This window comes from Pimephales promelas, chromosome 11, assembly GCF_988280905.1.
Source record: "Pimephales promelas chromosome 11, fPimPro1.hap1.1, whole genome shotgun sequence".
Classification (NCBI taxonomy): Eukaryota; Metazoa; Chordata; class Actinopteri; order Cypriniformes; family Leuciscidae; genus Pimephales; species Pimephales promelas.
Window position 1 is genome coordinate 30,138,953 of NC_142779.1, and position 25,886 is coordinate 30,164,838.

General features: G+C 38.5%; 1 protein-coding gene, 1 long non-coding RNA gene and 1 pseudogene across 7 annotated transcripts in view; 1 reads left to right on the forward strand and 2 right to left on the reverse strand.

Annotated features, from left to right (window-relative positions):
• Positions 1-5,113: 5,113 nt before the first annotated feature.
• LOC148977225 (uncharacterized) lies at positions 5,114-8,066 on the reverse strand. Its single transcript, XR_016145655.1, has 3 exons — positions 7,727-8,066; positions 7,086-7,126; positions 5,114-5,438 (listed from the first exon to the last, which is right to left on the reverse strand). It is a non-coding gene; the product is annotated as an uncharacterized LOC148977225 (long non-coding RNA).
• A 1,730-nt stretch (positions 8,067-9,796) lies between these two features.
• Positions 9,797-12,954, reverse strand: LOC148977226 (uncharacterized; annotated as a pseudogene).
• A 5,083-nt stretch (positions 12,955-18,037) lies between these two features.
• The window catches only part of LOC120463351 (uncharacterized), a 36,027-nt gene continuing 28,178 nt past the window's right edge, over positions 18,038-25,886 (forward strand). For 2 of the 6 annotated variants that reach the window (XM_089117261.1, XM_089117266.1), the window contains exons 1-2: positions 18,042-18,356; positions 25,351-25,479. In XM_089117261.1, coding sequence (XP_088973387.1) covers positions 18,270-18,356; positions 25,351-25,479 — 216 coding nt within the window. In that variant the 5' untranslated portion in view covers positions 18,042-18,269. Of the gene's footprint in view, positions 18,357-25,350; positions 25,480-25,886 lie in introns of all 6 variants that reach the window. The other 4 variants (XM_089117264.1, XM_089117263.1, XM_089117262.1 and 1 more) reach the window with 4 other exon arrangements.

Sequence of the window (25,886 nt, forward strand, 5' to 3'; positions counted from 1 at the left end):
TTTTTTATTAGCCTATTTAAATGATCAAATGTGAACTGTGTGTGTGTATAGCTAAAAGTGTAGAAAGCGCTGCTGCTTTTGAGAAAGTTGATATATATGTGTGTATATATATATATATATATATATATATAATCAATCATATTGGTAGGCCTATCTTATAGCTAGAATACATTTTTGTAGGTAGGTGTAGTCTTTCACTACAGACTTTACAGGGGGGTTTCTTATAAATATTACTAACTTATTGGGTAAAACGAGCACAACAGGGCTACAATGAACAAAGTGAAATGAATGGGCTTTAAAGTATCAATGGGACTGAAGTTGTGTAAGCTTGCACTATGGCAACGACCCCTTAAACACAGATCAGACCTGAAAATCTCCACTCTTCACTTTCAGCTCTTACTGTGGAGACGTTTGATGCTGCAGAGAAAAATACTTAGTCATTCAGAAAATTGCTTTTCAAATATATAATAACGATAACAGTAACAGACTTTGTTAGGTTGTTAGATAAGCTGTTTATCCAGTTTTTTGGGTTATTCTTCAAACATTTGAGTCGCTAGAAACTACTAGTTGATTGTTAGTAGGCCTAAAATCAAAGGCTTCAGAGAAAGCTAAACTGGAAAGTTTTTTCTTAATTATTTCTAGATTTAAAGTTAATGTTTTCTATGTGATTGTAACTAAATTATTGGGAATCCCACTGCTGCTGTAATTCAGAAATGCAAGTAATCTGATTCCTTGTGGCATCAAAATAATGAATTTAGGTGGTTGACCATGCAAAATTATTCTAATGTTCATTTTATAATTCTAGTGCATCTTGACTTCATATCAACTTAGAGCCAAATTTGAATATTTGTATTTTTACAAATTAATTGCTACTCATTTAAGTGTACTTTTTACAGAAAACTTACAGCACATCAAATATTTAATTTCTCTAACTTAAGTATTTTGTCCATGTTGTGTGTTAATAGACCAATTCACAACTTAATAGCCAACTGGTCTGATTATGACCATGAAAACTGAAGATGTTCATCGTTTTAGCTCTCTTCCCCCGATCCTGGACTCTTACCAGTCAGCACGGTGTCCAGAAAAGGTAATAGTACCCAATAGCATGCATAAAAACACAAATGAATCAGATAAAAGCAAAATTTCCCTCCTTTTCCACATACTATTAATTTATTATGAGTGCACAGAAAAGGAATTAAATATTTATCAATATTTACTTTATAGAGACCAACAGTTGGAAATACTAAATAGCATATTTTCTTTGGCATTTATTTATGATACACACACACTTTTTAGAATACTCTAAGTTGGGTAAATACTTGGAATTCTACCAACGTCCAAAACAAAAAGTCTTGGTCAACACTTTAGTTTGGGGAACACATATTCACTATGACTTTTGCCTCAATAAACTCCTAATTTACTGCTTATTAATAAGTAGCAAGGTATTGTTGTAGTGGTTAAGTTTATGTATGGGATAGGAATAAGGGATGTAGAACATGGTAATACAGAATAAGGCATTAATATGTGCTTTATTAGTAATAATGAACAGCCAATATGCCAGTAATATGCAAGTAGTGAGAATTGGTCCCCAGACTAAAGTGTTACCAAAGTCTTGTATCAAAACGTTGTGGAATATGGTGTTCAGACTTCTGTGGACACTATGTGTATGTGAAAGTTACAGAACAGAAGATACATTGAAGAAGAAATGAACGTAAATGGGTAAATTAATTATTAAAATCCATTAAGATGCTATTGATTCAGACAACAACATGAGCATGCTGGCATTTGTAATGATTGGTGAATTTTAAAAAATGAGAGCTGGATCCAAATGCAGTTATTTATTTTATGCAGTTAAAAACACGGTTTTGTTTTCTTAAGAACGAGTATTGTTTCTTAGACATGATCAAGCCACACATTTCTGCATTTCAGTTACTGTGTTGATGGAGTTCAAAGTGTCAATTAGCGTCAACTCTGAACCTATAATCCCATTCCTATGTTCCGTCATCCCTATCCATGGAAAATAATAGAACAGGAAAAGTACAAAATGACCAACTGCTGTATTGATCACCCTGGTTACAACTATCAACACAGTCCCCAGGTCAACTTCACAAGCCCTTTTCAATAGTCAAAAGCCCTTATTCATTCCACGAACCTTGACACATTCATTGGCCTACCCCATTCTGTTAGATTCTTTGTACCATACCTCAGGGTTCTTTTATAGCCCTATCTAGAGAACAGAGATAAATGATTTGCATGCGGTTTGGTTCTATTAGCAGATTGAATGTATATCAGAAAAAAAGGTACAAAACCTGTCACTGGGGCGGTGCCTTTTCAAAAGGTACACTTTTGTACCTAAAGGCTGCATATTGGTACCTTCATGGTACATATTTGTACAATTATGGTACGTATTTGTACAATTATGGTACCAATATGCACCCAGGTGCAAAAGTGTACCTTTTGAAAAGGTACCGCCCAGTGACAGGTTTTGTACCTTTTTTTCTGACAGTTCTGAATATACAGCAAAAACATTAAAGCAAGTGTGATCTGATTCCTGAGCAAATATGAGCTGGTTTGTAGTGAAACAAGAAAATCCAGTGTATGGTGTAGCCTACACTGTAAATGATTTCTGTTGTTTTCACAGGATTATACTGTTTTTCTCAACAGTTTCTTACTGTATAATCTATGTACAGTAAGTTACAGTATATTTAGTTGTTTTTACAGTATTAAATTGTTTCAACAGTTATGTACTGTGCACACAGTTGTCACAGTCTGCGTCTGCACCATCCTGTCTGCGTCTCCTGCACTACACTTCCCAGGATCCTCTTGTCTCCACACCTGAACTCACTCCCTCATCAGCCTTCCGTTCAGCGTCCTGTTTCATCTGTTTCACCTGTTTGCACCTCATTAGTCCTGATTCCTCTGTGTATTTAGTTCTCCCTCCTTCATTCTGTCTTTGTCGGTCAATGTTGAATGTTGCCCGGTGTACCCTGGCTTCCTGCTTGTATTTTGGAATTAAATGTATCTATATTGTGACTTTGGACTTCTCCGGTTCCTTCTGCCTGCTCCACACCTGTGACAACAGTAGGTTACTGTAGAATTTCAATGCATTCTGGGAAATTATCAGTTACTGTTAATCTAAATACAGCAGTGCAATTGACCGCGAAAAACACCACACACAGTTCCACGGGTAAAATTGCTAGCCTACTAATGTTATTCTTACATTTAAAATAAAAATGTAGCACTGGTTGACCATTAACATTTATGACATAATTTATGTCAGTGGGGTGTGCATGAGAGCATATTTGACTTTGGAAGAGTTTCTCTGTCGTGTCTGCTGTCTTTTCTTCCGACCTGTAACTTCTTCATCTGGTAAGTAATAATTCTTATAATGTGTATGCATACGGATTCTAGCTAATAACTTTTAAAGTTATTTAGAATAGCTGACCACGATTTCTATATTCAATTTATTCTATTCTAGACATTTTAATATAGGCTAATATGTATATGATAGGCTACTCTTCAATGTAGCCATTTGGGATGTTACTGTAAATTCAAATACATTAGTACGAAATGACCGCGAAAAATAACCACAACAAGCTGCCATTTTATGAAGAACTCTTCAGTTCCCTTCCCTCTGAACACGCATGCCGTGCATCGCGTCGCTGTCGGCAACGTTTTCGCCATACATATTAGTAATTCATATTTTAATGCGAACCATATGAGTTACTTACGTTAACAGATTAACGTTAGAAAGAAGTGGCCGCTGAATGTTCTATAACGTCTGTATAAGTCAGACGCGGATTTCTTTTATGTTGATAGCCTAGCTTGATTAAATGTTATTTTATTAACATACAGTATATTTCATATGTAACCTCTTATAAGGTCAAAATGGTCTAATCATTTTGTTATTTACCACGTTAAGTCGGTGGAAGCGCCTGCACGTTCATTATTTTATGACTTACAGGGGTTAGGAATTGATAATCGATATGTATCCTGAAATCGGACATCCAAGGTTAGGATTCGGATTTATTGTTATAAAATTAAAGTGTCGATTCCTCTTATTGATTTTTTTCACGCTTATTTTCGTGTAAATCCTGACCTGGCGTTCTGCCATTATACAACCTGTCAGTGATAAAGTTGGACCGCGGAAAGTGCCCACCCAGCTAACACAAATACGTGACTGTTGCGTAACTGCAACGTAATCTGATGACCAAACTTTCATGTGGCGACGTAACCAGTTACGTTGTGGCAATAACCGGAAAAGTGAAATTCCCAGATACGTTGTCACGACGTAACTTTGTAACGTCGTCAGTAAAAGTAACTGCGACGTTGTGGGTTGGTAACCAGTTGGTCATTTTAGTTTTAATTAATATGGGCGGACAAGCAGTGGTCTAATTTAACTTGTCCTCATATGCCCAAAACTATTTTGGAGACTTTTCAATGGCATACGAAAGATACAGACTCAGTATTTGGTTAATTCATTTCATTTACTATAGAAGAAAGCACAAACAACAGCAAAACCAGTGTGCAAACAGGTTTATAAACATTTAAATGAAGGTTTAACATGAATATAATTAAAATAATGTAAGAAATGTAATGTAAAAAAATAAAAATAATGATTTTCTGTTTTAATATACTTTAAAATATAATTTAATCCTTTGATGCAAAGCTGAATTTTCAGAATCATTAATCCAGTCTTCAGTGTTGCATGCTAAAATATTATACACAGGAATAAATTACACTACTATATATTCACATGTTATAATATTTGTTTTTTGTTGTTGTTTTTTGTCAAATAAATGTAAGCTTAAGCAGAATAGACTTCTTCCAAAAAATATTAAAAATAGTAACGTTTCCAAACTTTTGACTGGTACTGTTTATGATTTTATAGTTATACAAAATAAATAGTAGTTATTAAGACTGACTGACACTTTATTATATCTAGTATTATTGAAGCAAAACAGAGTCCCTATAACAGTGCAATTTGTATATTTTAGTCTTCGAGAAAATATTTTTTCCCTTTCTCTCACAAACACAACACATCAGTTACACCTTTTTAAATTATTCGTTGCAGGTGCACACATTCTATTCTACAAATTAGCAAACTCATAGGGTCATATTTTTGTTGATAAACAGCAACACTTTGGCCAATTATGCATATTTCTTGGTGTATAATGGTGTCAAAAAACTTTGAAACTTCTATAAAAAAAAAAAAAAAAAAACTTTCTCTCTGTGACTTTAAATGTACTGATGTCTGACTACTTTACACCTATAGATTCCATTGTCACAGGTGCTCTGTTTTGCTATTATAAAACTTCTACAGAACATGATAGTAATCAGCCATCCATGCAAAAGCAGAGGTCGGTGTGGTGTACAGGTACATCTGTCCAAGCCAACATCTCGCGCCTTGATCCCTTCCGCTGTGGATCCCAGAAAACCTGCAATAAAAAAATAGTAAAGTTCAAAACAACAAGGATACATCTCATCTGGTATCACAAATTATCATTCGAGGTTCAATAAAAAAATAGAGTTAGCTTAAATGCTCAATATTAGGGCTTAAATAAAATATTTTGTTTATCTGCTGCTATATATATTGCGATATAAAAACAAATTTCAAGAGATTATTTATTTAGAGTGAATCTGCATTGAAAATTATAAACAAATTACAAGCATAGATAAATTCAAAAGAAGAAAAATACAATTCAAATAAGCAGTGCATGATTTTTTTTTTAGGAAAATCTAACTTATCAGGTACGGAAATTGAATTATCGAATGTAAAATAAGTCTTTACTGAGGTACAGCCTCTCCCTACAAAATGACAAACAACCAGCCTGAAAGACAATGGCCCTCATTTATCAAAAGTGCGTACACCACATTTCCAGCGTACACCTTGCGTACACTCAAAACCACGGTGAGTTTGAGATTTATCAATATGGACGTTGGCGTACGGCACGCTCGAATCCTACACCAGCTCAGGAGGTGGTGTACGCACGTTTTGAGTTAGTGAGGAAATGCGCAGAAAAATTCCTAACACCACAAAACGCACTGACAAACTAAAAGATATGATATATTATGACCCACTGTAAAACAAACAAACAAACAAAAAAACAACAACAACATAGAAATTATAAACTTCAGTATTTATTTTTGTGTAACGTGGACTTCAATGTTTAATTTGTGTGACTTTACCAAAGCATTTGATTTGTAGCCTAAGCATATATTCCTTCAGTTCAGTTGCGAGCCCACTTTACCCTGACGTTTCAGGATTATCCCCGGCAGGTGCGCACGGACTGGGTTCGGTAGCCTAATGAAAGGCTTTCAATGACCAAAAAATAATTCAGACTAACAAAATAATAAAAAATACATTCTTCTTCTTTTAAATGATAATAATAATAGAAATAATAATAACGACATCCTTCTTCAAATCATAATAATAAGAAGAATACTATTACAAATTGTCATGCAATTATTAATGTGAATGAATGGTACTTCACATCACATCATCATCACTATTATACATGTGACGTGATTCAAAATTGAATGCTAATTTCAGAAGACGACGTGCTGTAAAATAATGCATTGTGATAGGTCATTTCGGCTCCACGTCGGAGAAGTTTCTCTTCTTTGCCGTCTTCCGTGTGTCCATGGCGTAAAATAAGGGCGTGGGGGGAGCGGAGACTTGAATATTTAGGGGCGTGTTATTCTAATGACGATCGTTTTCGGCCGCGGGATTTATCAAGGGCAGGCATTGCGTACACCTGGATTTCAAAGGTACGCACATCTTCATAAATCAGGCGGTGAGAGGAGTGTAAGCATAATCTTACACCAAAATATACACCCGTTTCTACGCAAGATTGATAAATGAGGGCCACTGTCTATAATAGTGTGTGTAATTTCTTCAGTACCGTCAGCAGAACCGATAACATCTGAGCTTATTGATACTGCGGTCTTCCTTAATTTGGCCCCCGTTTAATGTTTAATACCGGGTTTCGGAACCTATCCCTACGCATGGGTGAGTTCATATGGATGAAGGCCTGTTGTGTTTCGGTTTTGTTTGTGATAGTGGCAGCTATTGTGAAACTCACCTTCCTTATGTACTGAGTGTGGATGGCATCAAGATCTTGTCCTGAAGAATCACAAGGTCAAATGATCATTGATATCTCATCTGGTAACAAGAGCATATAGCCATAACTTTAAAAACTCTAATAATATCTTTACCCCCTGATAATGTATTGCTGATGTAAGTTCAAACATTTTAAAGGCTAAGAGTATGAGCCATGAGTAAACTGGACAGATATCTGTGAAAAATAACTTGCGTGCCTAAAGTTGTCGACCCCCTGAATTCAGCATTTAAAAGTAAAAAGAATTTCAGTATTTATCAGTAAAAACTACATTAAAAATACCTTTGAGTTGGACAGTATGATGTCTGTCTCATTGGCTAACATAATTAAAAACACACCTAGAGAAAAAAAATATGTATACCAATGACCATTATCCTGTTATAATAATAGTTAAATGAATTATAATAACTATGACCACTATAACATTATATTTGCCGCCTATTATTTAGCTGATTATTTAGCCTACAGGCTTCTCAAGGACAATCTCACTGAAAAAAACTGGGGTTAATGATTTTAAATTGTGAGACTTCATTCAAAAGCATAAATCCTACAGAGTACAGACCCACAACAATTGAACAGTAACTTATGTATGAAGTTTTGCTTACTAGTCGAGTTCATAGCCGTGGAGATTGTCTTGGACAGGGGGTGCAGCAGGCAATCAGATGATCTTCTAGAAAATAACATGTCACAGAGCCAACAATGTTACATAGAATTTTCAATAGGACAAATGGTTTATTACAAGGAAGCATGCAAGAGCAGAGATGAAATGCAGAAAAGATAAAGAATATAAAAAATCTTAAGGTAATATATTGTGCAATAAATGCAAATTATTATCATGATAAACAATAATTCCCCCTTTGTTGTGGAGGTTTTTTTTCTGTTCCTCCTGAAATCACTTATTATCAATCTTTGTAAGTGACGTCATTAACAGTACGTTACAATGAATTATTTCAGGTTACTTCCCACCCACTGACAAATTACCAGCAAAACAAAACTATCAAAAACTGTTATCAACACAAAAATGTGGTTAAAAACCCAAACTTATGTAAAACAAGAGCTCAATTGTAACGTAAACTTAACTTAGCTAACGTTAACTTAGCTCTTCTGAAAACGGAGATGCTAACGGACTTTTTCGAAAGACACAAAACCATTTCTATAAAGTAAATATTCAACAGAAGTGTATCAATTACACGTAAGAAAGGTGTCCGGAACGTTTATATGTATTATTTGAGTGATTTTGGTAACTAAACTTACCTGAAAGCAGAGAAAACAACCGTGAGAGACGCTAGTATTGCTGTTTGTCAGTTGATGAGGTTTCCTCGTTTCCATGGTTTCCATCTGCTCGTGCTCGCGCGCGCTCCTAGTTTGAATCAGATGGCTTTTGCGACTCAATGTTTACGCGCACGTAACCGTCAAAAGGCACGCAGCATTTAAATAAACTTATAACATTTAATAATTTAAATATCTTTAATTTTAAATAATGAATTTAAAACTCATTGTAGTTCTCATTCACTTGACAATCATGCTTTTTTATACCATTTTGCTAATGTAAGCAATTTCAAGACATCTGTATTAGGATAGGCCTATATATATATATATATATATATATATATATATATATATATATATATATATACACACACACACACACACACACACACACACACACACACACACACACACACACACACACACACACACACACACACACACACACACACACACACACACACACACACACACACACACACACACACACACACACACACACACACACACACATTAAAAGAGAATATGAAGCACTCTTTATATAAATTAAAGATGGTAATGAAATTACGGTCCCGTGACGTTGCAGTTTCGTTGCCAGTAAGTCATAAAATTACTAAGTAATTACGATTAGACTACGTATCTGCGACGTTGTTGGTTATTTTATAACCTCAGGAGGACGTACTGACAACGTTGTGGTTTGGTCATATGATGGTAATGAAATTACGGGCATGCGACGTTGTAGTTACGTTGCCAGTAAGTACGTCGTGTGTTAGCTGGGATGACATCACTGCCAGATTCAAACTGAGCGCTCGCTGGCGCTGAGCAAGAGATGGACAAGCTCAGCACTTGTCATATCATATAAAGTGTTGGGGGGCCGTATGGCCAAACTTAATTCATTATTATTATGAAAATTAAAAAAAAATGTAAATTGTTTTTATTAATCTGTTTGGGTGGGCCACCTGTCAATCTGGCCGCCCATAAATCCGCGCCTGTTACAGAGTACAGACGATTGGTGTATGACGTCACAGTACTGATTCGAAAGCATACAGCACACAGTGATTGACTTGAAACAGCTCTACAGAGTACAGACGATTGGTGTATGACGTCACAGTACTGATTCGAAAGCATACAGCATGTGATTGACATGAAGCAGCTCAATACAGAGTACAGACGTTTGGTGTATGACATCAGTACTGATTCGAAAGCATTTTTTTTATTTTATTTTTTTTATTCTGAAACAATATTCTCATGAGTGATCAATCAGCTTTGATATTTAAATCACCATATTGTAATTTCTGCAACGTTAAAGGGCATCCATCCCCCAATATTATTAAATGTATGCTTCATCTTTCATTTTAAATTCCTAAATTCGATCAATAAATTCAATTATTTCGAATAATAAGACACTATATGGCTGTTAACCTAGCATAAAACACCTGCAGACAGAAACAATCTCGTTTAAATAGCAGATCACACGTAGAGGACGCACGTTTTGCTGCAAAACCAGGAGTTTCTCATGCGCATTTTTCGTGACAACAAAGCGCACGTTAAAAACGCGAGCTTTTAGATTTTATTTATTTGCACAGGGGGGTGATATCAGGTAAATTGGGCCACTTTTTGGTAAATCGTTTGGGACAATAATATAATACCAAAGATGCCTTTTCCATGTGTTTTTATGATTAATAATGACTGTTTTTGATAATTTTGTGTTGAAATTATGTAATAAAATATAATTATTTAGGCCCTACAGTTCTTGAAACATTAGATGTGCCATCTTTTTTTGCATGAGCAGTTTCAGGTAAAATGGGCTAGCTGTTCAGGTGAAATGGGCCATGTGTTTCAGGTACAATAAGACAGTCAAACTGCAAAGAGAAATAGTAATTTCATCAATTTTAATTTTTAAACACAATTGCTTATACAGCCACATAACATTTAAACTGCTTTAAACAAACATATTCATATTCAAACATATATATATATATAAACATTTTGGGTGCAACACATTCAAATTTGCAAATACAAAAAGTTTCAATTTTGGAACATAGATTAGTGAACTTGTGTGCGTGTGCGTGTGTGTGCGTGTGCGTGTGCGTGTGCGTGCGTATGCGTGTGTGTGTGTGTGAACAACACATTTTGAACGAAATTCAAAATTGGTAACTGATCAAAACCATTTTTCAAACACAGTCTTTGCAAATGAAACCATCGTCATCACAGATACCATTCTCTTCACCACAGCTCTCATGAAACCAGGCAGAACATGGATCACATTTTACCCATTCCTCAGTAGGTTTAGGGTCATTTGGATCACCATAGTGGGTGTTGCAGACATTGCAAGACGATTTGCTTCTCTTGTCCTGCTTGGTTTTTCCTTTTGGTTGCTTGCTGGATGACTTTTGACTGGACGACTTTTTTTTTTTTATATATAATCAATGTGTTGCTCACTTGTTAGGTTAAATGATGGTGGCTTCGCTCTCTTTCTGAGGGCCCTCTCTCTATGCGGCACTGAGATCAAGTCAGTGAATCTCACAGACTGAACATAAAGAAAATGACAAAAAGAGCCTATGTTATTGCAAGAAATAGAATAATTATTTGGTGTACATTTTATATAATTAGGGCCTAAATTGTGTGCGTGCATGAATGTGCATGTGTATGTTTGCGTGAGCATGCATGTGTAACGTCATGTAGCCTAAGTTTGAAAATAGGCCTAGTTAAAATATCACTTACTGTGGAGGTGGAAGGTCTCTCATCCTGGGAGTGGGTTTCTTTCAGTGGTGTAAACTGATTGAAGAGGTCATTATCTTCTTCAGGTACATCCTCCAACACAACCTCTTGTAACAACACCTTCTCATCTTCTGGGAAAATGTACAGTGGTTCCACAGGTAGTAGGGGTGTCAGGAAAGTAGAGGACTGAGGTCTGGCTGGCGGGTGGGAGAACTGATGTCCAGAGACCAGGGCTGATGGCTGGCAGGCAGAGTGGGTCAAGGTCAGCAGGGGCGACCATGGTCCAGTGGGTAGGGTTGGGAAAGACTGTGGTCTTGTGGGTGGGGGTAAGAGACACTGCGGCCTTGTGGGCGGGGTTGGTAGAGACTGCGGCCTTGTGGAAGGAGATGGTAGAGTGGATGGTAGCACTCTTTCAGTGGTCTTGCTGGGGGCAAAAGCAGTTTCAGGAAGAATATCTTTATTGAGAGGAAACATCCCTGTTCCCCGGAACCCTGCCTGGGCATTTTCAATAGTGGCAGCCTTTGCCCAAGCCCTGCTGAACACAGCAAAGAACTCCATCCTTGACAGTTTCTGTCCAGCCATCATCCTTGTCCACTTCCTCCCTTCCTGGTCCCAGTGGTGTTTTAGACTCTTGAAGAGGGCCTTGTCCGCCGGTTGCAGCGCATGGGTTGTGTGGGCAGGGTAGCACATGATGTGCACATTATTGCTCTTCAGTAGCTTAATAAACTCCAGGTTATAGGTGTGGCTACTGTGGCCGTCAAGGAGGAGAAGGTGGGGCCTGGGGTCATCCCTGGGGAGGGACTGAATGAACATTTGACCCCACTCCAGAAAGAGGTCAGAGGTAATCCAGCCATTGTCTGAACACCTAACACTGATGTTCTCCGGGCATCCCTGTAGCCACTCAGAACGAACACGCTTCCCCTTGAAAATAATCATTGTTCGACTGTATGTGCCTTCTGCATTGAATGCTGCCAGACAAGTTGTTGTCTCCCCTTTCTCTCCTGCACATACCTCCACACATGGCTGGCCAACCTGTCCAACAACCTTTGTTGAACTGAACTGATCCTGAAGCCCAGACTCGTCACAGTTCCATATATGTGATGGTGTGCCCTCAATACCCAGCTCAACCAAAAGGCTCTCATACTGGTTAAACCACTGGCTAACCACCTCTTTGTTGAGTCCAGCAGCCCATGCTGCAGACAGGACCTCTGGCTTGCGCATCCCAAGCTCTGGGTTGCGTTTCAAAAAGTTCTGAAACCAGTAATATCCGGCCCTCCCTGCTGTCTTGGAGAAACCAGATATGTTGTTCTTGGCTGCAAAATCAAAGGCCACTTGCTGGACATCACGTTTTGTGAAAGGAAAGCCCCTCTGCGTCAAGGTCTTGAGGGTGGCAGCAAGCTCCCTTTCCGCCTCCTCTGAAAAAGTAGGGCTTACGCCCTGACGCGTGTTCACTGGCAGTCACCTTTCCACTGATGCGTCTTTGCAGTGTGGATCGCGGCACACCCCATGCTCGTGATAAGAGGTGCACACTCACTGTAATTCCTTTCTTCACTCCTTCCCTGTATTCATCCAAGGCCCCCTTCATTCTCTCAACTTTCCACAAATTGTATTGCTTTGGCCTTCCTTTCTCTTCCTTTGTATCCTTTCCTCTCTGGTCCTTGCTCCTCCTCTGTTTATTCTCTTTCTGTCTCCTCTCATTTCCTCTGCATTCCTTTCTCCTCACCTGTTCTCTTACTTCCTGTCTCCTCTGCTTGTCTCCTCTCTCATCTTTCCTCCTCCTCTCACTTCCTCTCTCTTTCCTTCTCCCTCTCTCCTCTCCTCTCGCTTCCTTCTCTTTTGCCATGCTCACTGTAAATAAAATATAATCTGTGATCTTATGAATGACTGAGAACTCTTAAATAACTGGTTTGTTAATAATGCTATACTTAATTTGTAAATGATTAATTGATCATTAAGAAAGTATGAAAATACAATTATTAAACACATTATAGATATGCTTATACATCAAGAAAAAAAGCATTTATAGCTGTGTTTAAAAACTGCTTATTAATGTCTATTAATGCTTTATAAATGATAAATTAACTGTTTACTCATGCTTAAATGATTAATAGCATGTGAATCTGTGTTTGTGAGTGACACAGATGATGGCCCATTTTAGCTGAAACCATGTTGCCCATTTTACCTCAGTGGGTTAAGGTAAATTGGGCTACTAAGAAAAATATAAATTTTACAAAAAATATGTTCATATACCAAACTAACAACATTATTTCTGATTAATGCGATCAAGACAGATAGTTTGCATAGTTTTTTTATGTGCATGTTTGTTTTTTTATAGATGTATCATCCTTATAATAGTTTAGTTAGATTTGGTATGCCAGGCTACTTACCGTGCAGCTTTCTGGTGTAGTCTTGCTTTGAATTATTCCCCCGCCCACCACAGCAACCATAAACCAATCAAATCACCTGTTATTTGTCCAGCACTGTTATGACAACAGTTTGAAATCCTTGGCAGTCATTGGCTCTAAATTCCAGATGAGCTGGGACCCCCAAACCTTAAATGGCCCATTTTACCTGATGGCCCATTTTACCTGATATCACCTAACATTTAAAATACAACTTTACAAATCCATTAACGAAAAAAAAAAAAAAACTGTGCGGGAGAAAGTGAGAAGACCATGAGGTCTTCTAAAACCACTTCCCCAAAATCTCATTAAAATGGACATAAAATTACATGATCAAGCAAGACAATATAATCAATACATCAATCATGTTAATACAACAAATTAACAAAATAAACTTAGTTATATGTTAACATTTTTTTCAGCTTTCTTTTGAAAGTGTTTATAGTGATTTTATTCTTTAAAACAGGGTCTAAATGATTCCAGAGGGAATTCCCTCTGTATTTCAGTGTAGATTGATTAGCTGTAGTTCTACAAAAGGCAAGATACAAATCTTTACAACGCCTAGTGGAATAGGCATGAACATCCGAAGAATACATGAAAAAATGATTGAAAGCTCTGGGCATAATATTTGTCATATTCACAAAAAACAAATATTTATGCAATGTTAACATAAATATGGTCAAGATGTTATATTTTATAAATGTCGTCAAGATGTTATATTTTATGGCAAATCGCGTGTCCCTTGGCTGTCGAAACGCACGCGTTTGATGAGTCAATCAGACGCCTGACCGCGCGACAACGTTGCTTCCATTATGGGAACGTACATTTGAAATGACAAACTTGAGTGTGCAAAAGAGGCGATCTGTGAACGGGCCCTATTCTTTGTCTTACCAAGTCATGGTGTTCATGTGAATATTGAGCCTCGTCTACTCTCCTTGCAAGGGTGTCGAAGTCTGGACAAAATATGTAGGCCTACAGTGACATGACATCACTGCCAGATTCAAACTGTGCGCTCGCTGGCGCTGAGCCAGAGATGGACGCGCTCAGCGCTTGTCGTATCATATAAAGTGTTGGGCGGGCAGTATGGCCAAACTTAATTTATTATTATTATGAAAATAAAAAATTTAAATTGTTTTTATTAATCTGTTTGGGTGGGCCACCTGTCAATCTGGGTGGTGCTCACCCAGGCCCGCCCATAAAACCGCGCCTGATGATTGGTGTATGACGTCACAGTAATGATTCGAAAGCATACAGCACACAGTGATTGACTTGAAACAACTCTCTTTTTTTTTTTTTTTTTTTATTATGCAGAAAAATCAAGACATTAATATACAATACAATAAAACAAAAAAACACAAAAAAACAAAAAAGAGGGTTACATTCCATAAACTAAAACAACATTAAACAAGTTTAAATGATCGACAATAATGCAGAGTCTTACATGCAGTAGAGTTTTTAGAGTCCTTCAATGAATTTAAATACATATCAATATCTTTCTTAAAAATAAAAAAGAAGTTTTCTTTGAAAATTTACATTTGTGAATATAAAATTTGAAAAGAAAAAGTAGCAACTTAAGGACAAATTTAGAATGAAAGGGGTCTACTTTCATAGTCACCAAAAAACATAATTTTTTGGTTTACACAGAAGTTTAAAGAAAGATACCTTTTAATAAAATTTAAAAAATCAATCCAAAAGATTTTGCAATACATACATTAAAACAACTCATCACCCCATTGTGATTTCCAGAACTTAAAATTGCTAGAGTTTGCATGAGACTCTTGTATAAAACAAAAATCAGAGCTAAGAGATTTAGCATAAAGAAAAATAGCTTTCCGTTTAATGTCATTACGTAACCCTCATGCATTATTGAGCAAACAGAAAGTTTAGGAAACATTAGAACGATAACAATATGACACCAGAACTGTAACAAGTGAATAGTAACAAGTGAATCAGTCCACGACATCCTATAAATGAAAATGTTACTCGTAAATAATCAAGAATGGGGTTATAAGAGGGGAAAAAAAAGAGAAAAATTAGTGACTTTGCATAGTCTGTTAATTTGTTAGACTGTCAATCCTTCAGTAAACACTTGGAAGGTTGAACTTGAGACCTGTTAGAGTTACTTACGTCAAAAAAAGACAGTAAAGGCAGAACAGTAGGCTGCCATTATATCAACCTCATCAAATTCAAATCATTCAGTGACCTCCATGTCTTGCAATAGAAGTTCTTTGCCATCAACGTACGCCTTTGGTCCAACGAAGTAAGCGCGGCGCCCTTGCTGACGGGCTCTCTCAACAAGTGGCCAAAGTTTGTTACGCTGCATACGATCCTCGGGGGACATGTCTTCTGCAAAACGCAAGTGGTGCGTAGCAAGATACGGAGAGTTCTTTGCGGCTTTCCAGAAAGCATCTCGAAAATGACGCATTGTGAACTGAAGAATGACTACACGAGGATTTTTTTTCTTTTGTCCAGAAGGCAGAGTGTCGTCGCTTCTCACCCTTCCCAAACGGTGCACCACATCAATTAACTCGTGAGATTTACCAGTAAAAGCCACAGTAACACTTGCACCGAGATCTAAAGATGAATCCATCAGCTTAGATTTGCGTTTTTTGTCTTTTGTCATTGTTCAAAAATTCCTCCAACGGATCGAGCACTCGGCCTAACGTAACAAAAGTCTAAAGGAAAGGGCAGGCCTCGGTCACGACAACTACATCCCAAAAGCAAAATAGGAATTTTAAAAAGTAACAAAACAAACCCCTAAATGATCAAAAAGTGCTTTCGATTATAAATTATATAGTATTAAACGAGATGCACTTTAAATTGCAAGTTAAAAGGCAATTGTTCACGGACTGATTCACTCACACTGTTAACTTCACGCCGCCATTTTTCGAATCCTTGAAACAACTCTCTACAGAGTACAGACGATTGGTGTATGACGTCACAGTACTGATTCGAAAGCATACAGCACACAGTGATTGACTTGAAACAGCTCTACAGAGTACAGACGATTGGTGTATGACATCAGTACTGCCCTACAAAGCAAAAAGGCAGTAACTACGCAGAGTGCAGAACTGACAAAAATGACTTTTACTAGGGCTTTTTGCAGTTACTGTACAAACGACTACCATTTTTCTCTAAAACGACACGCATTTAAGATAAGATGTTTTGTCACATAACAAAGGATGCCTTGAATATCATGAAAATTGTAATAATTAATGCTTTACCAAAACTGCAGTTACTGCCTTTTTGCTTTGTAGGGCAGAGTACTGATTCGAAAGCATTTTTTTCATTTATTTTTTTATAAATGGCCAAACTTAATTCATTATTATTATTATTATTAAAATTAAAAATTTAAATTGTTTTTGTTAATCTGTTTGGGTGGGCCACCTGTCAATATGGGTGGGCACGTGCCGCACCCAGCACGTCCTGATTTTGCCAAGTAGCTCTCCTGAGAGTCGACCAATATCTTTATGACCATGGGACAACAACTGCCTCAGCCAATCAACGTTTGATGTCATCAAAATGTGTCAGTCCGCCAAATAAAAAAAAATAAAAACACCAACAAGCGCACAAGTTATAAGGTAAGACCAACGGCTTCTTACATTCTCCTATTAATTAACAGCAGTCTTGTACCACGACTAAACATACTTGTTTTTAGAATAACAATAGCATTTTTCCACCACAGTTCCGTAACGCTAATAATCTTACCAGGACGACCCGTGAAATGCATCCAGAGGCCACGGTCCTTCCTTTGTGCCAGAAAACAATAGCTGTCGAAGACGACACTGACTGAGAGACTTAATAGACACTTGATATCTGACACTTGTTAAAAAAGTGTGTAATATGAACTGAAGGACTGTTTGATTGACGAACCAGCCGTGTACAGTATTTATTTTGCAATGTGGTGTTTATATGCTGTGTTGTTCCAAGTCATTTTTAAGGCTTCTGATAATAAAATCAAAAAGACATGTTTTTTTATTAGCCTATTTAAATGATCAATTGTGAACTGTGTGTGTGTATAGCTAAAGGTGTAGAAAGCGCTGCTGCATATATATATATATATATAGCCTATATAATCAATTATATTGGTATCTTATAGCTACATATATTACTTTAAACAGGGCTACAATGAACAAAATGAAATGAATGGGCTTTAAAGTATCAATGGGACTGAAGTTGTGTAAGCTTGCACTATGGCAACGACCCCTTAAACACAGATCAGACCTGAAAATCTCCACTCTTCACTTTCAGCTCTTACTGTGGAGACGTTTGATGCTGCAGAGAAAAATACTTAGTCATTCAGAAAATTGTTTTTCAAATATATAATAACTATTACAGTAACAGACTGTTAGGTTGTTAGAAAAGCTGTTTATCCAGTTTTTTGGGTTATTCTTCAAACATTTGAGTCACAAGGAACTACTAGTTGTTGTAATTGTAATTTTTTTTGGTAAACTGGTAAGTTATTTCTATATTTAAAGTTAATGTTTTCTATGTGATAGTAACTAAATTATTGGGAATCCCACTGCTGCTGTATTCAGAAATGCAAGTAATCGGATTCCTTGTGGCATCAAAATAATGAATTTAGTTGACCATGCAAAATTATTCTAATGTTCATTTTATAATTCTAGTGCATCTTGACTTCATATCAACTTTTTGTTTACAGCACATCAAATATTTAATTTCTCTAACTTAAGTATTTTGTCCATGTTGTGTGTTGATAGACCAATTCACATCTTAATAGCCAACTGGTCTGATTATGACCATGAAAACTGAAGATGTCCATCGTTGTAGCTCTCTTCCCCCGATCCTGGACTCTTACCAGTCAGCACGGTGTCCAGAAAAGGTAATAGTACCCAATAGCTTGCATAAAAACACAAATGAATCAGATAAAAGCAAAATTTCCCTCCTTTTCCACATACTATTAATTTATTATGAGTGCACAGAAAAGGAATTAAATATTTTAAATATTTATCAATATTTACTTTAGAGACAAACAGTTGGAAATACTAAATAGCATATTTTCTTTGGCATTTATTTATGATACAAACACACTTTTTAGAATACTCTAAGTTGGGTACTTGGAATGCTACCAACGTCCAAAACAAAAAGTCTTGGTCACACTTTAGTTTGGGGAACGGGATTATCCTGGTGGCGGTGGTGGGGGAGGAAGGAGGGGAAAGTACCATCATGGTGGTGGGGAGGATGGAGGTGAATGTAAGCGTCAGCATCTGCAAACTCCTAAAACTGTACCTCTTTTATACCACGATTGGATAGATGAGAAGGTAATAAGTGACGTAACAATTGAGTCTTCCCGGCAAAATTAATAGCTAAAGCTTTCATTTATTACTTTTGCCATATCCAAGGCTGTATGCTGGACTAAATTCTTGTGAGAATGCTTGTGTATGCTGGACTAAAGGCTTGTGTGGTGGTTGTTAATGCATGACAATTATGTGCCTCATGTTGCCCAGCTGTAATGTGAAACTGTCTAGCTTTGATTTATGATTGCTGACACAGATGATACTAAAACCCCCACTTCCAACCATCCTTCTTTGACATTGTCCTTATTTAACAGACAAGATAACTATGTGCCCCTTCACCCTCCTCTTCTTGCTGTGGCAACAAACTGATTAAGAACACCTTCCTCTAATGTTCTTTGTGAATGAACACAAAGCACCCACCAGTTAAATTAAGGAATGTTTGCCTCCCTGCCTGGCCTTTTCCAGAGATGGACACGCCATGAACTGCCTGTACAAGAAAAGCATAGTCTGCTCTTCCCTTTCTGTTTTAAGCTTCCTTAAAAGAGGTATTTGTTTTATAATATCATTCTTATTGTCTTATTTAATACTTGATGAGTGTAGACATTTGATGCTACTCTTACATTAAACAAATATATATATATATATATATATATATATATATAACTGGGGAGATCTTTTCATTTGAGTTAGTTTCTCATACAGTACTTTTATAAGAAATGGTGGGAAATGTTTTTAATTATCGTAAATAAAAATATGTTGAAACTCCACCTGTTTCTGAAATTCACAGGACACCAGTCGCATTTTCTCTGAAACAATTCAAACTATGTAGTACATGTTAAACCTTTACCAGGGTTGAACCAAATTTCCAGAACATTCCTTAGTCAGTGATGCACAGGAAGAGTTGTGCAACAACAAGTGCCCAGCACCACAAGAGGCCAGTATTACATAAGTGAGTGCCAGCAGCGGGGAATAATCTGTCCCGGACAGTCGTATATTGAGTTGATGGCAAATTACAGCCTTTGTAATTAACAGCCAAATTACAGATTTCTGAGACTAACAAAAAGTTCACTGGCTCTCTTGTGTATTTGATTGTATAAATTAAATACAAAGTTTTGACATTAAATTATGTTTTATTAAAGTTCGAGAGAAGCACGTGTAGATAAATAATCTAATCGTCAACTCATCCTGTCAACTCTTCAATGACAGTTTTCAAGCATCCCTGCACCACACCTCCTCTTCACTAACTAGTCCTATCCCAAACCTGAGATGGGGGAGGACTCTAGGTTCGGACCAAATTCTGAGCTTGAAGCCCTGCCCTCGGATAGCACGCCAAATACGCATATCCTTTACTCTATCTAATTATATGTAAGTGTGAACTCGTGAAACTCTAGATGGCACAGGCTGATAGATCCTAATCTCAGTCTGCTTGCAATCACATAATTCTCTATAGGGCACAATTGATTGGTTCCTGCCGTATCAGTAGCCAATGATCTTTCGTGCTCAACCTTCAAATATTTTGTCAGCATTTGCTATAACAGTGCAGCGTGATTTCAGAAACCCTCCACCTTCCCTGCTCCACCTGTATAGATCTTGAATGGGTAATTCATGTATGCCTTTTTGTATAGCAGCAGCGTAATGTGAGTGTATTGACTTTATGCACAGCTGCACTACTTCCTGAACTTAAAGGGTTAGTTCACCCAAAAATGAAAATTAAGTCATTAATTACTCACCCCCATGCTGTTCCAACCCCGCAAGACCTTCGTTCATCTTCGGAACACAAATAAAGATATTTTTGATTGAATCTGAGAGCTGGATCAGTCCTACATAGAATGCCTAAGGGACTGGCTCTTGACGGCCCATAAAGTCATTAAAGAAAAGGTTTACATATTCCATGTGCCTACAGCGGCTCAAATATAAGTTTATCAAGTGACGAGACTACTTTTTGTGCGAAAAAAACATAAATAACGACTTTATTCGACTATTCCATTACTTCCTTATGGGCGCATGCACGAGAACTGAGACGAGGGCGTTCTCCTTCGACTACTTCTTGTTACCGGCTGGTCACCGCTTAGGAGTATTGGAAATGGAAAATAACTGGTGTAGCTGCTATTCATAACATTATGCAAACTGTCATGTGCTTTTGATATAACTGGAGTACACAGTTATGAGATACATTATGTGAATGCTTGGTTAAAGAGATGTACCTTTAATCTAAATTTAAAGTGGGATATTGAGACTGAGCCCTAAACAATATTAGGAAGGTTATTCCAAAGTTTAAGAGCCAATTGGGAAAATGCTCTCCCTCCATTAGTGGACTTAGGTAAAACCAAAGGTTGTAGTTGTGTTTTGTGACCTTATAGATTGTGATGGATTGTAGGGCGACAGAAGATTGGAGCTAAACCGTGCATTTAGGGTCTTATAATCGTGTACCTTATAAAACGTGGGTGTCTTGTTTGATAGTGCACTTAAATTTGACAAGCAAAATCAATTTAGTGGTCAAATCAAGTGGCTTTTAAGCACTTTGAAACAGCGATCCATGCTTTTATTTTTTCTAGAATTGAGTGTAATTTCCTTTATTTGTGAATAATCAATTCTTCCTTCTTACCTAGATTACAACTGGTCCAAAATGCGGCTGCAAGACTTTTAACCGGTGTTCGCAAACGTGAACATATTAGTCCTGTTTTAATTTATATACGTTAATTATATACCCAGTCCACTCTAGAATTGACTTTAAAGTGCTTCTGCTTGTTTTTAAATGTTTAAATGGCCTCGCCCCCTCTTACCTTTCAGACTTGTTGTGTATACACCATTCATTCTTAGGTATGCCAAACAAAGCACTGTTCCAAAGTCAAAGTTAAGATCTAGGGGTGACAAAAGCTTTTCCATAGCCACACCTAAACTTTGGAACAGTTTACCAATTCATATTAGAACTGCACCAACATTACTTTTTTTAATGAAAATTTAAAACGTATATCTTCTCTGTTGCCTATTACTTGTGATGTTCCTTGTTGTTTTTAATTTGTATTCATTGTTTTTGGCTTTAGAACATTGTACATTACATTGGTCAACTCTGGTTGTTTTTTTAAATGTGCTATATAAAGAAATTGCGATTAAGATTGAGATTATAGGTCCGTAGCAATACTTTGTAATTGACACAAACTTAATAGATGTTGAAATTGGTATGATCATATTTTCTTGACCTGGTAAGAACTCTGCTGCATTTGACTAATTGTTGCTTGTTTATTGAGGATGCATGACAACCAGATAGTAATGCATTACAGTAATCTAGAGGTTATAAATGCATGGACAATAGTTCCCTTTCGTTGTCTCTCCGAGTTCCGTTGGATGATGACAAATGGGGTTTCACTTAGAAAGCCTATCGACTTTGAATATTACAAAACGAGCCAATGGCAAAGAAATGGCATGGGTCTGCGGATTTTGCATAGCATATCTCCGCCTTACCTCGTGGGTATAAAAGGAGGACGCCGGCAAAATGCAGATATGTTTTCGCTTCGGAGCTTGCGGTCTCATTCGGTCCCCCTGCTGATGAAATCATGTACAGTATATCACCGTATCACACGGTGAGCTGGAGTCCTCTGGGGATGAGGGCTCGCCTGTGCTGCCATCCTCGGATGTGCTAGCATAACAAGTTTGATCCAGAGTTCACAGCTCTTTTCCGGGCCACCACGAGTATCGGGCTTGTGTGGAACCTTCTGCCATGTCCCGAGCACTTAAGGCTGATGATTGGTTTTAGGGGGTGGCGAAACCCAAATCCTTCCTACCTGGATGTGCATGAAGAGGTCATGAGAACGTTAGGAGTCTCCTTTGACTTTTCGCGACTGCTCAGTGGCCTCTTCCACCTTTGCGCAGAGGCCGCGGCCAAGGGTACAAGTCAAGTCAAGTCAAGTCAAGTCACATTTATTTATATAGCGCTTTTCACAATACAGATTGTATCAAAGCAGCTTCACACTGATAACATGAAAGTAGCACAACACAGATCAACAACATTGCTAAACACTAAATAATCCCAACTGAGCAAGCTCAAAGCAAGCCAAAAGCAAGGCGACAGTGGCAAGGAACCAAACTCCATCAGATTGGATGGAGAAAAAACCTTGGGAGAACCCAGGCTCAGTCGGGGGCCAGTTCTCCTCTGGCTTGCATTCATATTGTTTAAATATAAATATTAAATATAAATATTGTTTATGACTAAAACGGCGCCATAACATATTGCAGGCGTTGAGTCGTCTCTTCACAGGCGTTGTGCACTGGGGTCCTCCCCCGTGGAGTGTTCTGTGGCAACACTTATGTGTCCCCACAGTGCCTCCACCTGGTGTGGCGACCTTAAGCACCCCTCCAATGCCTGTAGGTTCTTGTCTACTCCGGTGGCAGGGATCTACAGAGCTGCGGGGCAGGCTGCCACCCCACTGCATGTTATTGCCATCCTTCTGGGTCCTCAATGACATGCACGAGGGTAGGGCTGATTTAGGGCTCATCCAAGATCTGCCTGCCGTCACCGAACTTGCTCTACGAGTGACGCATGCTCCCTGAGTCAGGTGATGACCACATGCGTGGTCAGACATCTCTGGCTTGACGTGGTTGAGTTGCTTGAGGCTGAGTGAACCCGTTTCCACAACTCCTCCATATCTCAGGGTGGCCTCTTCGGCGGCGCGGTCGAGGACTCTGCCCTACAGCTCTCGGCCGCCCAGAAGTGGACTGGGGCTATCAAACTTGTCTGACCCTGCGGCCATCTGCTGCTAACCAGCCGCCAGCTCAGGCGCCTCAGTCCGCTTGCCTTCGAATGCGCCCTCCTGCGACTTCTGCCCCCTCCCGCAGCAGCACCGGGCCGTACCATGGAGGTGGTCACAGGAAGCCCCTGCCCATACCAGCCCCACAGCCCAGCTGAAAGCCAGGCAATGCAGCACTCCCGTTACGGGCAGCTTAGATGTGGGTTGCAGTTCTTTCAGGGAGTAGTTGAAGGGCCACTCCTTCCCCTGGTGGAGGGCTGGGGGAGAATCTTTTCTCCAAAGAGCTGCATCCCATCTCTGAGCCCCCAGAGGGCGCAGATGACAGTGCGCGCCGCTTGGCGCCTCGCTACAGACACCTGCAGAGGTGCAGGCTGGGTGACACCCTACACATTTGCCAGATTGTGCAATCTTCGAGTGGAGCCTGTGTCCGCCCATGTACTCGCTTCAACCAGCCGGTACTAGGACCCACTCAGTTGTCTTCGCTTGCTCGCCATTCCACTCCACGGACTGGATGCGTGCGATATTCTCCTCAGGTGAGCATCATAAGCCCTGAGTTCCTCCAGCACTGGTGACGCCGACGCCAGTGTCTATTGCCTGCGCATTGGCTAGGTGCCTCCCGTGTGCATGGTCCCTCCACTGAGAGACCCCCTGTTGTGTATTTCCACTGTAAGCCTCTCTGAGTATGAGTCTTTCTCTTGGCAAGCCACCTTGCCACGCCACCCCTGGAGTTGAAATATTCCACCTGCAGCTGGACACTTCTCTATATAGTCTTGTTCGCACTAGTCTCACAAGGATTTACGCAGTCCACTGTAAGACAGCTGTTAAGGTAGCGTGATTAGACTGGTAACCCCATTTGTCGCCATCCGACAGAACTCGACAACGAAAGGGAACGTCTCGGTTAAGTATGTAACCCTCTTTCCCTGAGTAGGGAACAGAGACGAGGTATACCCAAGAGGTAAGGCGGAGATCTCAAAATCTGCAGACCCATGGCATTTCTTTGCCATTGGGTCGTTTTGTAGTACTTGATAGTACTTTGTAGTAAGTCGATAGGCTTTCTAAATGAAACCCCATTCGTCGTCATCCGAGGGAACGCCTCCATTTCCTGCTCAGGGAACAAGGGTTACATACGTAACAGAGACGTTTTTCTACAAACTGATACCATGGTCCATACAGTAGCTTAGCAATGTTTCGGAGGTGGTATTTATAATGTAGTATATGTCCACATGTTTCTGTGGCCTTTTCTTATACTCTAAATATGACAGGGTTAATCAAATTTATTGCTGATACCTACAAATGTTTTGTTTGCTTCCAAAAATGATGTCACTTTTTGGAGTATGATATCATTAAGGACCTGGATTTGGTTAAAGGGATATTACAAAATAATGATAAGACTGACATCAAAGACTCTAATAAATACTCCTATTACAGTATCCACCCACCAAAAAATATTGTATCTTGATTTTTAAGAGAAACACCTGAAATATTTTTCAATAAATCACCATTTGCTCTCTAAATCATACAATTTTAATTTTAGAAGTTTTCAGTGCAGTACAAAAATGGCAACTTCCAGTGAAACCAAAATAGTGAAATTATTTAAAACCCACATTCTTTAGCTATGGAAAAATCACGGTTACAAATAGCATCTTGTGTCTTATCACTGTAATTTTTTCAAGCGTACAAGCTTAGTTTCTTAGCCATTTGATACTGATTACTGGCCAATTCAGAAAAACCCATGCAATTACTCACTGGTGTGTTGTGATCTCTGTGACGAGAGAAGACAGGAGCACAGCTGTTGTTGTGTCTTGTCAACCAAGTGTGATTTCTCTCTCCAAAGGCAGCCATAACTGACCATCAGAAGAGGAGACAGCAAAACCCCAGTACAGGGCCGATGGCAATGACTTCTGCCTATGCTGTGGATTCTGATCAAGTCCTTCAAAGAAAACGAAAAGCTCTTCTAGATCAGGTACTTTCAGTATGCCTATTCTGTTCCTAATCAAATGACAATCAGAATGCTTTATGGAACCATAGAGTAAATATCATGTCAAATCACTCTCAAAACCCAGAATATTTAAGGTAGCCTGTTTAAATTGGCATTAAATTACAGCTGCACATAATACACCCAATTAGGCTTATCCGAATGCCTGGATTGAAAGACTAGCTGCATGCCAACAAAGGCCCAGGTGCAAACACTGTCAGCTGTTCCTGTGGATTACCATAAACACAAAGTGTTTATAGAGTCCATATAGAAACCTCACCTGTGTGGAAAAAGACCAAAGTGCTAGTTATTTTTCTTGCTTTATTTAGTATCAATATACACTTCACTGCTGCCCTTGAAAAAAGAAGAATTTATTTGATTATCTTTTACAGTTT